Source organism: Notamacropus eugenii, chromosome 1 (genome assembly GCF_028372415.1).
Source record: "Notamacropus eugenii isolate mMacEug1 chromosome 1, mMacEug1.pri_v2, whole genome shotgun sequence".
In the NCBI taxonomy this organism is placed as follows: domain Eukaryota; kingdom Metazoa; phylum Chordata; class Mammalia; order Diprotodontia; family Macropodidae; genus Notamacropus; species Notamacropus eugenii.
This window is the reverse complement of record NC_092872.1, coordinates 127,912,756-127,928,385: the sequence shown is the minus strand read 5'-3', so window position 1 is coordinate 127,928,385 and position 15,630 is coordinate 127,912,756. Positions and strand designations below refer to the sequence as shown.

The following is a 15,630-nucleotide window of genomic DNA, read 5'->3' as shown; positions in this document are numbered from 1 at the left end:
ACATAATTTCATAGTCTTTCTATATCTCTTTTTATTCTTCTTGGTCATTTTTATGGTCCAGTAATATTCTGTTAAATTTATATTCTATACTTTATTCAGCCATTCCTCAATCATTGGAAAAATGAACTATTTCCAATTTTTGTTACAGTAAGTAAAGTTACTTTTTTTGGATCAAGGACTTTCCCCCTTTTTATCTTTAAGGGGTATTTCTAGTAGTAGTGAAATCAGTGGACTAAAGAATTTGCTTGTTTTTGTAGTTCTTTTGGAATATTTTCATATTGTTTTAGAAAAAGATTACACCATTCATAACTACATTAGCAGTGTAACAGTGTTCTTGTTTCTCCACATCCTTGTCAATCTTGAAGTTTATCATTTTAAGTCATTTTTACCAATTTAATAGTTACTAGATGGTAGCTCAGAGTTTTAATTTGCATTTTACCAAATTTAACAATTTTAAGAGGTTGTTGACAATTTCCTTGAATTGAGTTTGTATATTCTTCCATCAAGAACTATCTATTAATATCTTTGACCATTTATCCATTAAGGAATGGACTCTACTTATATAAAATTTTATCTATGTCTTAAAGATTTTAGATGGCAAATTTTTATCAGATATATTTTCTACAAATAATTTTTCTTCATTCTGTTTATTTTGTTTTTATTTTGGATATATTAGTTTTGTTGTGAATTTTTCTATGTAGTCAAATCTATGTATCTCATAACTTGTTCTCTTTCTTCAATAGATAAGAATTTTCTCCTCTCCCTAATTGCAATAAATATATAATTCCATTTTCTTTTAATTTAAAATATTTACATTTGAATAATTTGTTTCTCCCTTCCCCCCCCCGAATAGATTACTCAAGGCTAAGCTACATAATGAAGAAAATAAATTTTTTTTTTGTTTTCTTGGCTTTTTGTTCTTAAGACTAATTTTTTAATGAGTATTTGCTTTGATTGGGGGGTTCTGGACCTGTGATTTCATTAATATAGGGAACTCCTGGTGTGCAGACTCCCTACACCAGTGCAGATTGGCAACTTGTGTACAATCTCTAGTCTTAGAGAGTTGCCTGTGTCCCTCACAGGGTTAATTTATTTGCCCAGAGTCAGTGCAGTATGTGTTGGGTGTATAACTTGAACCCAAGTCTTCAGCTGCTCAGTGAGCAGTTTATTCATTGGGTAGTAATATTGTGTTTCTACTTTGTATAAGAGATTCTAATGAATAACATTATAATAAATATGTCAGAAGTCTGACATATTATACTGTGAAATCATCTTCAGCACTTATCTCTTCAAGGGGCAAGACTTCTGTGATCAAAGTAGAAAGCTTTTTATTTAAACAGTTAGCTTTAAGAATAGAAACACCATTCATCTAACTCAAGCAAGAAACATGGATTCTAATACCAATTCTGTCATTTTCTGTATGACCTTAAATAAGGTGCTAAACTTCTTATTGTTTCCTCATCTCTCAAATGAGAACAATATCTTCCTCACCTACTTCATAGGAATATTGTGATGATCAGAGGCGATAAAATAATTGAAAACTTTTTAAAAAGAAAAATCTTAAAATCCTATACAAGTATAAGGTATTATTATGTTTCTTCAGTTTTTAAGTTGTTCATTCATCTCTATGGACGTAGATCTTTAGCTGTGATTTAGATATAGTAATATATTTTTGAAGTATTGTTGATTATTAATAGATACTACTACTATATTACTAGTAATTGTATTATCACCATTTGTCATAATATTTTACTTTGGGAATGTATTTTATCACCTAACTTAGTTCATCAGAACTTGTTTTCTGACCAGCATATGTTACGGGGCCCTTGCTATGTGCAAGGAGATCCCGGAGAAGTAGAAGTCACCATTCCTGTCTTTTATAGTCAGTCATCTTACTGGGGAAAAAAGACTAAGACACATAAGACAGTTTCCAGAATAGTTATAGGTTATATAGCTATATAGTTCTCTGTGGAGAAACAAGTTGGTGTTATAGAAAATTTCCTGAACTAGAAATCAGAAGAACTGGGTTGTAATCCACATAGGTTCAATGATTTATTTAACAATGATTTGTCTCTTAACCTCATCTGATCTCAATTTGATCATTTTCAAATTAGAATTAAAATATGTCATGCCTGTCTCACAGTGTTATTGTTATGTGGATAAAGTTATCATTACCAGAGGTGAAGTAACTTTGAGAAGTGTAAAGTGCTGTACATGTACAAGTGTTTATGCCATAATCAAGTGCTGCATTATATAGATCAGGCTCATAATTGCTTTAGGAGTTTTAAAAAGGTAGAGATCAATAAAAGCTGGAATAGTAGGAAAGGGCTGGATGAAGGAGGTGGGATTTTTAAAAATAGTTAAGATTTAGATAAGGTAAGAAGAGTGAAGTTAATCGAGGAAAAAGAGCAGCATGGGTAAAAATATGGAAGTGGGAGTAAGTTATACAGTGAGGAAGCTTCTCTGATTGGACAAGACTTCATGTTGAGAAAGAGAAGAAAAGTTAGGAGGCCAAGCACATCAGTCTATGTGGAAAGAATGAATAATCCAGATTTGATAATAAGGTCTTAGATAGAGTAGTAACAGGAGAAATGGGATAAATTTATTTCTGAGAGTAAATTGATAGGTCTTGGTTGTGAATAATAAGAGATGAGACTAGTGGTTAAAAAAGTGGGTAAGTGGTTAGCAACCCATGCAAAAAGGATGAGAAAAAGAATGAGGCAGGAATAAACATAGCCAGAAAGGTATTTAGGTATTTTGATTCTCTTCTCCTCTTCCCCAGGGTAGATGAAGTAATAGGATAACATGAGGAAGTTGACGTTCTTTCAGGATGTGCTCAATAAATATTAATTGCCGTGGCTGCTGATGATATGGTAATAAATTAGAGTGGTCTGATGGACTAGCTCATTTACACTTTGCCTGGAGTAGGCATTCTGATTTTGACCTCTCTGATGACTCCAAGGAAAAACTGATTTTACCATTAAAGATTTCTTTCATTTCCTTACAGTGTATCATTTATGGGCTATTAGATATTTAATAACAATTCTAACCATCAGATTTTATTCAGTCTTTCTGTGAATAACATTTGTGGAACATCTACAGTTTAAAGAATACTGACTTCGGTGTTGTGGAAGGATTCAAAGGAATTATAAGGTGTATTCTCTTCCCTTAGAGAATTTACCATCCTCTTAAGGAGGCATAAATAAATATGAAATCAATAAGCATTTATTAAGGCACCTGCTTTTGCCAGGCAGTGCGGATGTATACAGAGACAAAAATGTGAAACAAATCTCCCTGATCTCAGGCTTACATTCTGTTGGAGGTGGGGGTAGGGAGAGGAGAGAAAAACACAAACGAGTGTATACGTAGTAAATGTATGCAGATTAAACAAAAGTAGTTAAGCATAAGATGATGAGGGATGGAACTAATAGCATAGGCTGTTACTAAACAAGTCTTGTTCAAAGGTAATGCTTGAACTATATCCTAAAAGCCATTGGGTATTCTGTGGGGTAAAGGTGAATAGGGAATGTGTCCCAGGCACGGGAATGACCCATGCAGCGAGAGCTGGAGTGGAGCATTGGAAGAACAAAGTACAATTTGACTCAACAACAGAGTATGAGAAAAGAGCAACAGTGTATATGATGATATAACATACCGTATATACTGTATACATACTTCTGAGACTTAGTGACTGTGAGCTCAGACAGATCATTTAACCTCTCTGAGCCTCAGTTTTCTCAGTGTCAAATGTTGCTACTTCTATTTTCTGCTTCCACAGGGTTGTTACAGGGAAAATGACCTTAAAACTTTAAAGTGTTTGTAAATCTCAGCTGATGGTTGCAATTATTATTTCTGTGTATACTAGTTCATCATGAATGTTATCTGTGCTCTTCTTATATAAATCTTAGTTAAAAGAAATGCATAATGAGATAGTCATACTTCTTTCTGGCCTCAGACATTCAAAGCTACTTGTGATGATGATGATGCCTTTTATATTTATTTAGAGCTTGCTAATATGGAAGAGGATCCAAGATCTGCTGGGGTTGCTACCTTTGTGCTTCAGGAAGAATTTGATAGATATTCTGGTTATTGGTGGTGTCCAGAGGCAGAACCAAGTAAGTGTATTAAATCTAGCCCATTAACCAGATAACAGAAAAATAATTTTAAGATTCATCTGCTAAAGTGCTGTTCAGTACTATGCTCAGATTCTAAGTCTTAGATAGTGATAGTAAAGATTTCAGAGTTATAAAAACCAGGACTAGCCTTCTCTAAGCAAAATATTAATTAGATGAAATAGAACAAATTCCATTGCACAAAACCCTGAGTCATTATTTTCTGATCCTTGCATTTGGACAATTTCATGTCATATGACAACATTTTTATCGTATCTTATTGTCCTGGTTTCTTTCATGACACCTTGCTAGTTTTCATATAGAAGGTAGTAGTAACCATGGTAGAGAAAAGAGGATGATGTGTATGTATGTATACATGTATATGCATGTACGTATGTATATACATATATGTATATCTACATCCACACACATGCAAATATGTAGAAATGAATTTGAGATAAAAAGATGAACAAATGGTTGGATTGGTCTGAATTAAATGGGAGTAGAGAAAGACCTTTATAAGTATATAGCTGAGTTTAAAAGGTTGGAGAATACTGTGTTTTCATGGACTATGCTTCTTCTCTTGTTATACTTTTTCATAAAATAGTTCTTGAGATAAGTAAGCTGTTAGCTGGGACTTGCCTATCTTTTTTGCTCTAGAGATTATTCATCGACTCTCAGAATTTGAAGGGATCTTAGAAGTCATCAAGTACAGTCTACACAGTAAACAGTAATCCTCTATACAACATCCCTAAAAGGAGTTAGCCAATCTGTGCTTGAAGATTTCTGGTGAAGAGGAACCTACCACTTCCTCCCTCCACATCCACTGCATTTTGGAGCAGCTCAAATTATAAAGAAGTCTTTCTTTACATTGAGCCAAACTTTGTTTCTCTGCAACTTCTATCTGTTGCCCCTAATTCTGCCCTGTGAGACCAGTTAGCACATGTCTGATCTCTCTTCCATGTGACAGTCTTTCAGAATTTTGAAGACTATTTTTATGACCTTCTTAAGTAGTCTCTTCTGGATCTAAACACTTCCAGTTCCTTCAGCTGATCCTTCCCTAACATTATCCCCATTCATCACTCCATGGTGATTGTCTCCTTCTGAATATATTCTGCCTTGTCACTATCCCTTCTCAGATCTTGCACTCATAATTGAATGCAGTACTTGAGAGACTCTTTGACCTAGTCAGAGTGCACTGGGACCATCGCCTATCTCATTCTGAACACTGTGCCTTTCTTAATGAAGTCTCAGATCACTTGTATATTTATTTTTTGTTGACATACCACTGTTGGCTCATATTAAGCTAGCAGTACACTTGCAACTACATTTGTTACAGGATTTGACATTTGTGAAAAAATTTGAAAGCCATGTAATATCTTAAGTATTTTTAACAACTTATTTTTTAACAGTATATATATTTCAATGGTGTATAAGAAAACTCAACCCTAAGTACATCAGCAATGTTTATTCTTTGTTTACCTTAAAAATGTACATCATGAAATTATTTAAACTTACTCAGAACAAACTCATACTACTATAGCAAAAATCATTACATTTATCATATTGATAGTATATCTAGTGACAGCTTCGTATATGAAAATATTTTTACTAGTTGTATAAAATTAATACTAGGAGAATTTTTTGGTTTTTTTAAATTATTCTGAATACAAAAATAGTAAATTACTTTTAAGCTCCCAATGGAGGAAAAGTTCTTCGGATTCTATATGAAGAAAATGATGAATCAGAAGTGGAAATTATTCATGTCACATCCCCCATGTTAGAGACCAGAAGGACAGATTCATTCAGATATCCCAAAACAGGTAAGACCTCTTTCTGGCACTTATTTTTACACAATTTTCCCTCCTATATCAGTTATTCTAATTACCTGAACCTTTAGTGATTATCTTTTATTACCAAATCTTTAGTAAAGATAGCTTTAGTTTACATTAGTAAATATAGTACATATTAAACTTGGATAATTTTCAATTTTCTTCCATTATTTTTACCTGTAGTACTGTATTTTCATACTAGTTGCTTCATTTCACATACAATGCTGGATTAGCTATTGGCAGCAGTTAGAAACTAGAATGCTTGCTTATGTTGTCAAGAAAACTTTTCATAGATGTAGTAAATTGGGAAAGAATTTTTACAGCTAATCTCGGGGATAAAGACCTCATTTCTAGAATATATAGAGAACAGTACAAGTCATTCCCCAATTGATAAATGGTCAAAGGATATGAACAGAAAACTTTTTTTTACCAACTACATGACCCTAGACACGTCACTTGTTTGTCTGTTTCCTTATCTGTACAATGGTAATGATAACAACCTCTACTTCCTAAGGTGGTTGTTGAGGGTAAAATGAAATAATATTTGCAAAGCACTTTGCAAATCTTAAAGTGCTATATAAATGCTAGATATTATTGATTATCATCTTACTAGTACATTTGATCTGTTGTTTCCACTTTTATGTTGCTTTCAAGATTTTAATTACAAAATAGATACACATTTGCTAGCCCCTTCTTTTTGCAGTTGAATTCTAATGTATGATGATGTCATGATGTTTTGTCCCAGAAAAGACCTGATATGTAAAATAGTACCATTTTTTTGAATATTCATTGATACCATTGACTTCACTAAAGTGTACAGTGCACTGAACTGGTGCAGATGTCTAGTTTGGGAAAAATTGATTATGTATGAATTTGGATACAACTCATTATTAATGTCTTTTTGAAAAGGCACAGCAAATCCAAAAGTCACTTTTAAGATGTCAGAAGTAACGATTGATGCAGAAGGAAGGGTGAGTATTAAAACACAAGTTTATTTTCTAAATTCATTTGACATTTAATTGAATCCTGTTGTGGTGGGAATCACACATGGAGACAAATCTACTATGAAATAGTATAATGTTTATTTAAGAGGGAAAAATAGCAGTTTCCCCAGAATATATACATATAGGTAAACAACTTTGGATTCTAATGAGGGACTACAACTTTATTTCTTTTATACACTTTCAGAAATACTTATACTGTTCTAGAAATAATGCTTCTAAAATAATCATTACGTTATGTTTCTTGTTCAAAAAATAGCTATCCACAAGTTTATCTTTCTGTGATCTCTGTTCTTAGACAACAGGACATGAGTGGGACTTTTGCTGTTTTAACAGTTTGGCATTGATACATATAGCAATACTTTGTCAAAACTTAGCAGTTTTTCTTGAACAATTTCTAAAAAATATTCTGTATTCTTTTAGGTGCAATTCTTGTGACTTTATAATTCTTGTGATTCCTTACAACCCTCACACTAAGTAACATTGTAAGTTAAGTTATATAGTTATTGTCCTATAGTACTATTTCAGCAGTTTTTCTTGAACAATTTTTAAAAATATTCTATAGTCTTTTGGGTGTAATTGTGATTCCTTACAATCCTCACACTAAGTAACATTGTAGGTTAAGTTATTAGGAGTTTTGAACAAATCTGTGGATTTTTGAAGAACAGATTGTTGTCTCATACTGATTTAATTTCAATTCCTATATTTCAAAGTACAGGCAATTTTCATCTTAACAATGTAAAGATGTATAGAGAGAAATCATCACTTGCCATTTACCACTCTGCCTTAGTTTTTCAACATACACAGGAGGCAGCCAGAGATGGATTACAATCTGCATAATTGGAAGAAATGCTCAAATCTATGACATCACAGGGTCCATTTGAGTATAACCACAAATTCCTCTTGTACTGTTTCATGATGTTTGGGTGACCCATGTGTGTTGCAAAATTTTATTTTAGTTTAAAATACATCAGTGTAATTTAATGAAAAATATTTTTATCAGTATTTAAAGGAAAAGGAATAAAATGGCAGAGAGAAAACACAACAAATGTTATAAGCATGTTTTTGAGCAAAACGCAAGGGAATATTACTTAAAATATACATATGCAAATGTCTCTGGTTTTCTCTTAATGCATCATGGGCAATGTATAGGCTTGGAAAAGACATTTTAGACCAGTGATTCTTAGCCTGGAGTCTGTGAACTTTTAAAACAATGTGTGTATGTATGAATACCATTATCACTCAATCTTAGTTGTTGGGGTTTTTCCCCCAGAAACCAGTCTAAAATATAGCACATTATTTTCTGGTTATTAACTAGTTATTGTCCACCACTATTTTTTAAAATAATTGATTTATTTTGTAATTCCATGTATTTTATTTTATGCATTTAAAAACATTTTTTCTGAGTAGAGGTCCACAGGCTTTACCAGACTGCCAAAGGGATCCACAACACCAAAAAAAAAGTTAAGAACTATTGTTTTAGTCTAGGTTCATTCTCTGGCTAGATCTTTCGGTAGGCATTAAAGGCATTTTTGTGAATTACTAACACATTAACCCTAGTTCTCTTTACTGGTATCCTACATAGTCTTCACTCCCCTCCGAGCCCCTTCTTACCTAAGAATGAAATATATCATAAGAGATGATCACAATAATTCTTCATCTTTATGTAGTGCTTTACATTATAAAGTACTTTTTTCATAGTAACCCAGTGAGGTAAGTAGTATAAATACTATTATCCTCATTTTACAGATGGGGAAACTGAGGTACAGGTGACTTGTTAGTTATCCAACTAAGTAAGTGTTGGAAGCTGGACCCAACCCAGCACTTCCGACTGAATCCAGTATTCTTTCCATACCACTACTAATTAAATACTTTCATTTGTTCATGATTGAGTCCTCTATAACTCAGTTACTATTGATTTTAACAGATTGCAGATGTGGTGGATAAGGAACTAGTACAACCCTTCGAGGTTCTGTTTGAAGGAGTTGAGTATATTGCCCGGGCTGGATGGACTCCAGAGGGAAAATAGTGCGTATGTTAAGTTATCTACTCTTTGCATCGGTTTTAGGATCAATAGCTTTAGAAACATCTATAGTTCTAGATTTGTCTTTCTCTGTGAATATGCTTTTTTATTTGAAAAAGTGTCTGCCTGCAGAAATATTAATGTAATACAAAGCCTTGTGTTGACTTATTGATCGGGAAACAGAGTAAAAAATAAATAAAACTGCATTTTAATTCTATTACAACCTTAAGCACTGTTTACTCAGATTAAATTTACCAAATATGAATTTGAAGCTATCCTTTTTCTCAAGATAATTTTTAGGCATTCACTTTTAGTAAATTATTTACAGGTATGCATGTAAATTTTTTTTAAATAATATAAAAGCAAAGTTTACATCTAAATTATGGTATATAGCAGCTGTATGCAGTTATGTAACATGTTGACTTTAATTTGAAATGTTACATGTGACTTTGGGAATTTAGAGAGGGAAATTTTTAGGTTATCTATAAAATGTTTTTAATTTTTAAACAAAAAGGATTTAACATCTTAATTGTTTTTGATAAGCATATTAAATCAACTAGTTCTGCAATTCTCTTTTCACTTTGCCATTGAAAAACATTTTCTCAATTTCTGGCAACTAGTTTATGGGTTAATATTGTATTATATTCTTAAAACTATGTCTAACTTATTTTCTAATCAGTTTTTTTTTTTTTACATAAATAGTGCTTGGTCCATCCTACTAGATCGTTCTCAAACCCGCCTACAGATAGTGTTAATATCCCCTGCATTATTTATCCCAGTGGAAGATGATGCAATGGAACGACAGAAGCTAATAGATTCAGTGCCTGATTCTGTGACCCCATTCATTATTTATGAAGAAACAACAGACATCTGGATAAATGTAAGACTTTTCTAGAGTTGTTGGTTAAATACTTCCATAATATGTCAACGAACGTTGATTTTCATTATAGTCAGCTGTAGTAATGGATTTAAAGAAAAAAAGTTGAAAAGAAAAAACAAGTTATTTCCCTGTTTTTTAACATTTCAGAAGCATTTTCGTTTACTCTTGCTTGCCTCAAGGAAAGTTTGTCACAGTTCACTGGAAATAATACTTTCCATTTTCTTTAGTTTAAGATTATGTGCTTTCTTCCCCTTCTAGAAAGTAAGAGTTTCTCATTTAAAATAAACAATTCATTTCTAGTAAATGTAGTAGGCTAAAACACTAAAGCATACTGCATTATTCTTTGGTATTATAAAAATAGTAAGAACAGAGTTCCAGAATTAAGCTGTTATGTAGATAGAAAGCTGATGCCATTGAAATGGCATCTCCCTGGTTGCTTATTTACAGTTGTTCCTGGAAACATCAGGTATCGGTATACAGTTACAGGTTCTCCAGCAGAGTCAGCTTCACTGAAATGATCTTAAGAGAATATTCTCCAAGCTCTGTACTGCACTTTTTCAAGATGATAAAACTGTGGCAAACACAGTAGATCAATTGGAAGGTTCCTTTTTTATTTTTAAATTCTCCCAGAAGTAGTTACACAGAAGATTTATCCATTTTATATATGTTTGTATTTTTAAAATAAATTTAAAAGGGAATCTTAAAATGTTGATTTTAAAAATAAAATTATGTAGATACTGTGTTTGCTATAGTTTCTCTCAGTCTCTCATTGTCTCATTTTCTTCATCTATAAAATGTGGACATTAGACCAGAATGATCTCTACGGTCTTTTCTAACTTTATATGCATGATACTGTGATTCTCCACAATCCAAATAATCATAGTGATATCATAAACTATCTTTTATCATATTCATGCATTTTGGATCATCTGAAATGAAACTTTTCCTCCTATCCTCAGCAGATGCCTTCTTAGCAAAAAGAAAATTAGACTCCTCACTATTTCTTAAATGTGCATCAAAAAAATTATAAATTACCTGAAGTGATCTGTTATAGTAGTATTGGGATGTTAGAATCAAAGAAAACTTGTATTTTTTCTCCCATCTGGAAATGCAGATTGATCTCGAAGTAGGTGAGAGATCTGTAAAGTTAAGATGAAATTTGAAAGCCATAGGCAAATACTGTAGTTGTAATTACAATATGTATGTATATTAGTGTTAGTAATTTTTTTATACTTGAAGGTATATTAATAATTATTTTATTTTATTTAGCATATTGAATTATTTTATTTTGTGATGAAAAACATTTAAGTGATATATAGTAAATTCAACTTTTTATTTCACAGATCCATGATATCTTTTATGTTTTTCCCCAAAGTCATGAAGATGAAATAGAGTTTATTTTTGCCTCAGAATGCAAAACAGGTTTCCGACATCTGTATAAAATCACATCTATTTTAAAAGAGAGCAAATATAAACGATCCAATGGAGGATTACCTGCCCCAAGTAAGAAATCTGGTTTTTGAAAGAGTACACTGTGTTTTTTACAAAATATATAGTGATCTCAACACTTGTAATGTTAAATTTGTTTTACTCAGAATTTTAAAAGTATATTCTTTCCTCTGTTCTTTGGTGGTAAATTAAATAGAAATTTCACAAATGGGAAGCAGCATGATGTAGTGGAAAGAGTCAGGACACCTGAGTTTATTATGATTCTTCCAGTGAATCATTATAATTTGGGGCAAATCATTTAACTTTTCTATTTCACCTCTGTAAACTGATAATAATTCCCTGAATGCCTAATATGTTATCATGAGGTTCAAATGAGATGGTGTATGTAAAAGCAGTTTGGGAAAAAGTACAAGGCACTATGTAAATTTAAAATGGTACTACAGATGGCTGAGCGGCATTTAAAATCTGTATGTGTCTTCCATACTTGATTCATTATTATAGCTTATTTTCAGTTGATATAATTTGAAATATTTATTATGATGCCCATAATGAAAATAAGGAAGCACACATTGTAATTTGTCTTAATTGTTAAGTGGGAGTTAAGTATTCAAAGAAATACTAAGACGGATGAAACAGGAAATAGAGAACTGTGAATAAGCCATTAAGAGAGGAATGAATAATAAAAATTATGAAAAAAATACCCATCTCTTCCCTAACTGCCTACCTTTCCTTTTCAAAAATAGGCATCTCACCCTGAAAGCGTCACTAGAAATTTTTTTGAAACTTTTAAAGCAGAAATCATCCCAATGTAAACAGTTATATAAATTATTCCCAATTATAGAATATGGCTCTGATACCTGAACTTAATGAATAAACACAAAAATATTAGCCATTCTTATAATAATGATAATGTTAATGATAATAATAACTACAAGAGTCATTGTGTTGAGATCTATAAAGTGCTTTAAGATATTGGTTCTGATTCTTCTTTACATCATGACTAATGTGAAAATATGCTTAATGTGAATGTATACGTAGAGCCTATATCAGATTGCACACCGTCTTGGGAAGCGGGGAGGAGAGAGAAGGGGAGAAAATTTAAAACTCAAAATCTTATAGAAGTGAATGTAGAAAACTAAAATAAATTATAAAAATTTTTTAAAAGATTTACAATGTGCTTTCTTTAATAACAGCCATATGAAGTAGATAATGGAAATTTTATTGTCATTTTTAAATTTGTTTTTTGACTGAATTTGTGATTTCATCAATATAAGAAATTCTTCGTGAGTAAATTTCCCCCTACCAATGCAGATTGACAGCTGCTCTGCAACTTATAGCCTTAGAGAGTTACATAGAATTGCCTGGAGCACTAGAGATGGTGACTTTCTTAAGATCACGCTGTCATTAGGTATGAAGAGGCAAGACTTGAATCTGGGTCATCCTGACTCTGCTTCTTTCTACTATACCACATTAATTTGCTGTCCATTTTGTCGATGAATATATTCGAGTCTGAAAACTTAAGTGCTTTGTTGAGTAAATGTTAGCTCTAGACTTGAACTTCATGTAGTCTTCTGCCTCTCAAAACTGTTCTTCCTATTGCATTATTCTGTCTTCGTGATGAATTTTACTTAGGAATATTTACTTTACTTCCAGACAATAACAATTAGAAATAAATATGTGATTTGATTAGTCTGGGTATTCCCTCCATTAATGTAAATCATAACCATTCTTTATCTTATTCAAAAGTATTCTGAGTTGTTACAGTTGGATAATTCTTTATCATTTGCCCAGCCTTTTGACAAACTTTTCCAAACTTAGCTAGTCTTGTTCTGAAGACAAGCATTCTATTGCCGAGCCTATATTCAAAGTTTTTCCAGGTTGATAGGACCTACCAGAGTTTATTCTCTCCTGGCATAGCTTTGAGAATTCTGGGACATCTTCACATCACAATTAATCTTAGAGGCACTTCCATTAATGCATCACTGTAGTGCTACCTTCTTCATGAAGCCTTCTCTGGTCATTTTCTCCCTTGTATCCCATCAGGTAAAGATAGTCCCTCCCCTCAGTGGCTCTCTCCTTCCAGCTTCTCTCTGTTTCCCTTGTACCATTATTATCGTCAGACATCTTCTTCCCCATGAGGTTGTAAATTTCTTAAGGGTCAGGTCTGTTTTGTCTATTATGTTTTATATGTGTTTTGTGTATACCTATTATGCACACATGTATATACAAAAACATATATATAGCTGTGTGTTTATATATCCATATACATGTATAAACACACATATATATGTACATGTTGTCTTTCTACAACAGAATCCAAGTTCCTTTAGGGTAGAGACTATTTCATAATTATAGTCCCCTTTATACTTTATACTTAGTGTCTAATTAATGTTTGTTGAATTGAATATTTTGTATTATAGATGTGCACATTTTATCTGTTCTACTAGCTTGGAGTTCCATAAGGACAAGATTGTTGTCTTATTTTTCTCTGTATCCCCCATAGAACCTAGCACAGTGCCTTGTGCATAGTAAGTTTTGAATAAATATCATTTGAGTTGAATATAAGGCTTATATAACGCATCAGGAAAAAAAATATTAACCTAATCTGCCACATGTATAGAAAAAATATTTAGAATTACGTACTTATCCCTGCAAACATCAAAAAGACCATCAGAAAAACTCATTTTCTCTTCTTGAGACTTTGGATCCAGCAAAATAAACATCAGTGAGCGTGTTCTTCTTTGGGTACAGATCACAACCCATCCATGCTTTCTTATTCTTTGCATTTCTTTCCATGTCTTGATTATAACTTTTTTTAAAGGTAGGTCTGGAGGCTTTCTTAATATAAAAGGTTTGACAAAAGAGTTAACATTGTTACATGCTTTATGGTAAAGGAATAGAGGTTGGGCCAGTTGTAGTGGAATGCAGAGCGGCTGTCAGTCTGCATTGGTAGGGGGAAATTTACTCACTAAGAATTTCTTATACTGATGAAATCACAAATTCAGTCAAAAAGCAAATATAAAAATGGCAATAAAACTTCCATTATGCACCATTCTAATGCATAGTGGAATGAAGCAAGGGAAGCAATATAAATCTCTTGAGTTTGGGAATTCTAAGTTTTAGTAGGGCCAAAGCCAATTAGGTGTCTACACTAAATCCAACACCTGTATGGGCAACCCCTTATGAGTAGAGACCATCCAGCCTAAAGAGGGGCAAATTGGCCAAGGTCAGCAAGATGGAGCAGGTTAGTTTTCATGCTGATCAGTGTTAGGATCTGGAATGTTAGTAGTTGCTGCACTTTCAGTCAGAGCAAGTTATATAGAGCTCTAAAAGCTAAATAGGAGTTTACATTTTTTTCTTAGAGGCAATAGGAAGTTAATGAAGTTGGTTGAGTAGAGGAGTCACATGGTCAGATCTGCACTTAAGGACAATTACTTTGACAGCAGGATGTAGGAAGAACTGAATTGCATAGAGGCTGAGTCAGGAAAATGAATTAGGAGACTTGTAATAATCATTTAGGCGAGAGATGATGAGGGCTTGAACTAAGGTGGTAGCTGTGGAAGTAGAGAGAAGGGGTGGGACTCATTGTGAAGACAGAAGCAGCAAAATTTGGCAAGTTGACTGGATATATGGAGTGAGGGAGAAGGGAGGAATCAAGGATAATTTCAAGGTTATAAACCTGGGAAATTGAAAGGGCAGTGGCTCCTTCAACAGAAATAGGAAAGTTTAGAAGAGGAGAGAGTTTTGGGGAGAAAGATAATCAGTTCCTTTTTAGATATCTTAGGTTTAAGATATTCAATTTGAAATATTTAATAGTCGTTTAGTGATGTGGGATGGAAGCACAAGGGGAGAGAATGGACCAGGATATATAAATCTAGGAGTCATCTGCATAAATAGGATAATTAAACCCATAATAGTTGCTGAGGTTACAGAGAGAGATTATGAAGAGAGAAAAGAAGAGGACTTAGGATAGAACATTAAGGAACACCCACAGTTAGAGGGCCTCAAGTGGAAGATGAGCCAGCAACAGACTGAGAAGGAGCAGGTAAACTGGTAAGAGGCTAACTAGGAAAGGGTAGCGAGAGGGGAGAGGGATCATAAATGGAAGATGCATTTGAGGTTGAGAAAGGTTGAGCCTGGGTAAAGACCATCCGATCTGAGGGTTGAGAGCATTGGTAACTTTGGAAAAAAGTAGTTTTAGTTGAGTGATTTAATCAGAAGCCAGATAACAAAGATTTAAGGGCGAGTGAGAGGAAAGGAGGTGAAAGCAGTAAATGTAGACCACTTTTTCAAGAAATTTGACTGAGAAAGGAAGGCCCTAACATTAAGGAGA

General features: G+C 33.1%; 1 protein-coding gene across 5 annotated transcripts in view; it reads left to right on the top strand.

Annotated features, from left to right (window-relative positions):
- The window catches only part of DPP8 (dipeptidyl peptidase 8), a 65,400-nt gene that overhangs the window by 18,158 nt on the left and 31,612 nt on the right, over positions 1-15,630 (top strand). For all 5 annotated transcript variants that reach the window (XR_011968073.1, XM_072614283.1, XM_072614292.1 and 2 more), the window contains 6 exons: positions 4,005-4,115; positions 5,807-5,935; positions 6,854-6,915; positions 8,873-8,973; positions 9,671-9,848; positions 11,192-11,351. Coding sequence is in view for 4 of the 5 variants with exons in the window: in XM_072614283.1 (XP_072470384.1) it covers positions 4,005-4,115; positions 5,807-5,935; positions 6,854-6,915; positions 8,873-8,973; positions 9,671-9,848; positions 11,192-11,351 (741 nt within the window). In the remaining variant the exon portion in view is untranslated. The remainder of the gene's footprint in view (positions 1-4,004; positions 4,116-5,806; positions 5,936-6,853; positions 6,916-8,872; positions 8,974-9,670; positions 9,849-11,191; positions 11,352-15,630) is intronic.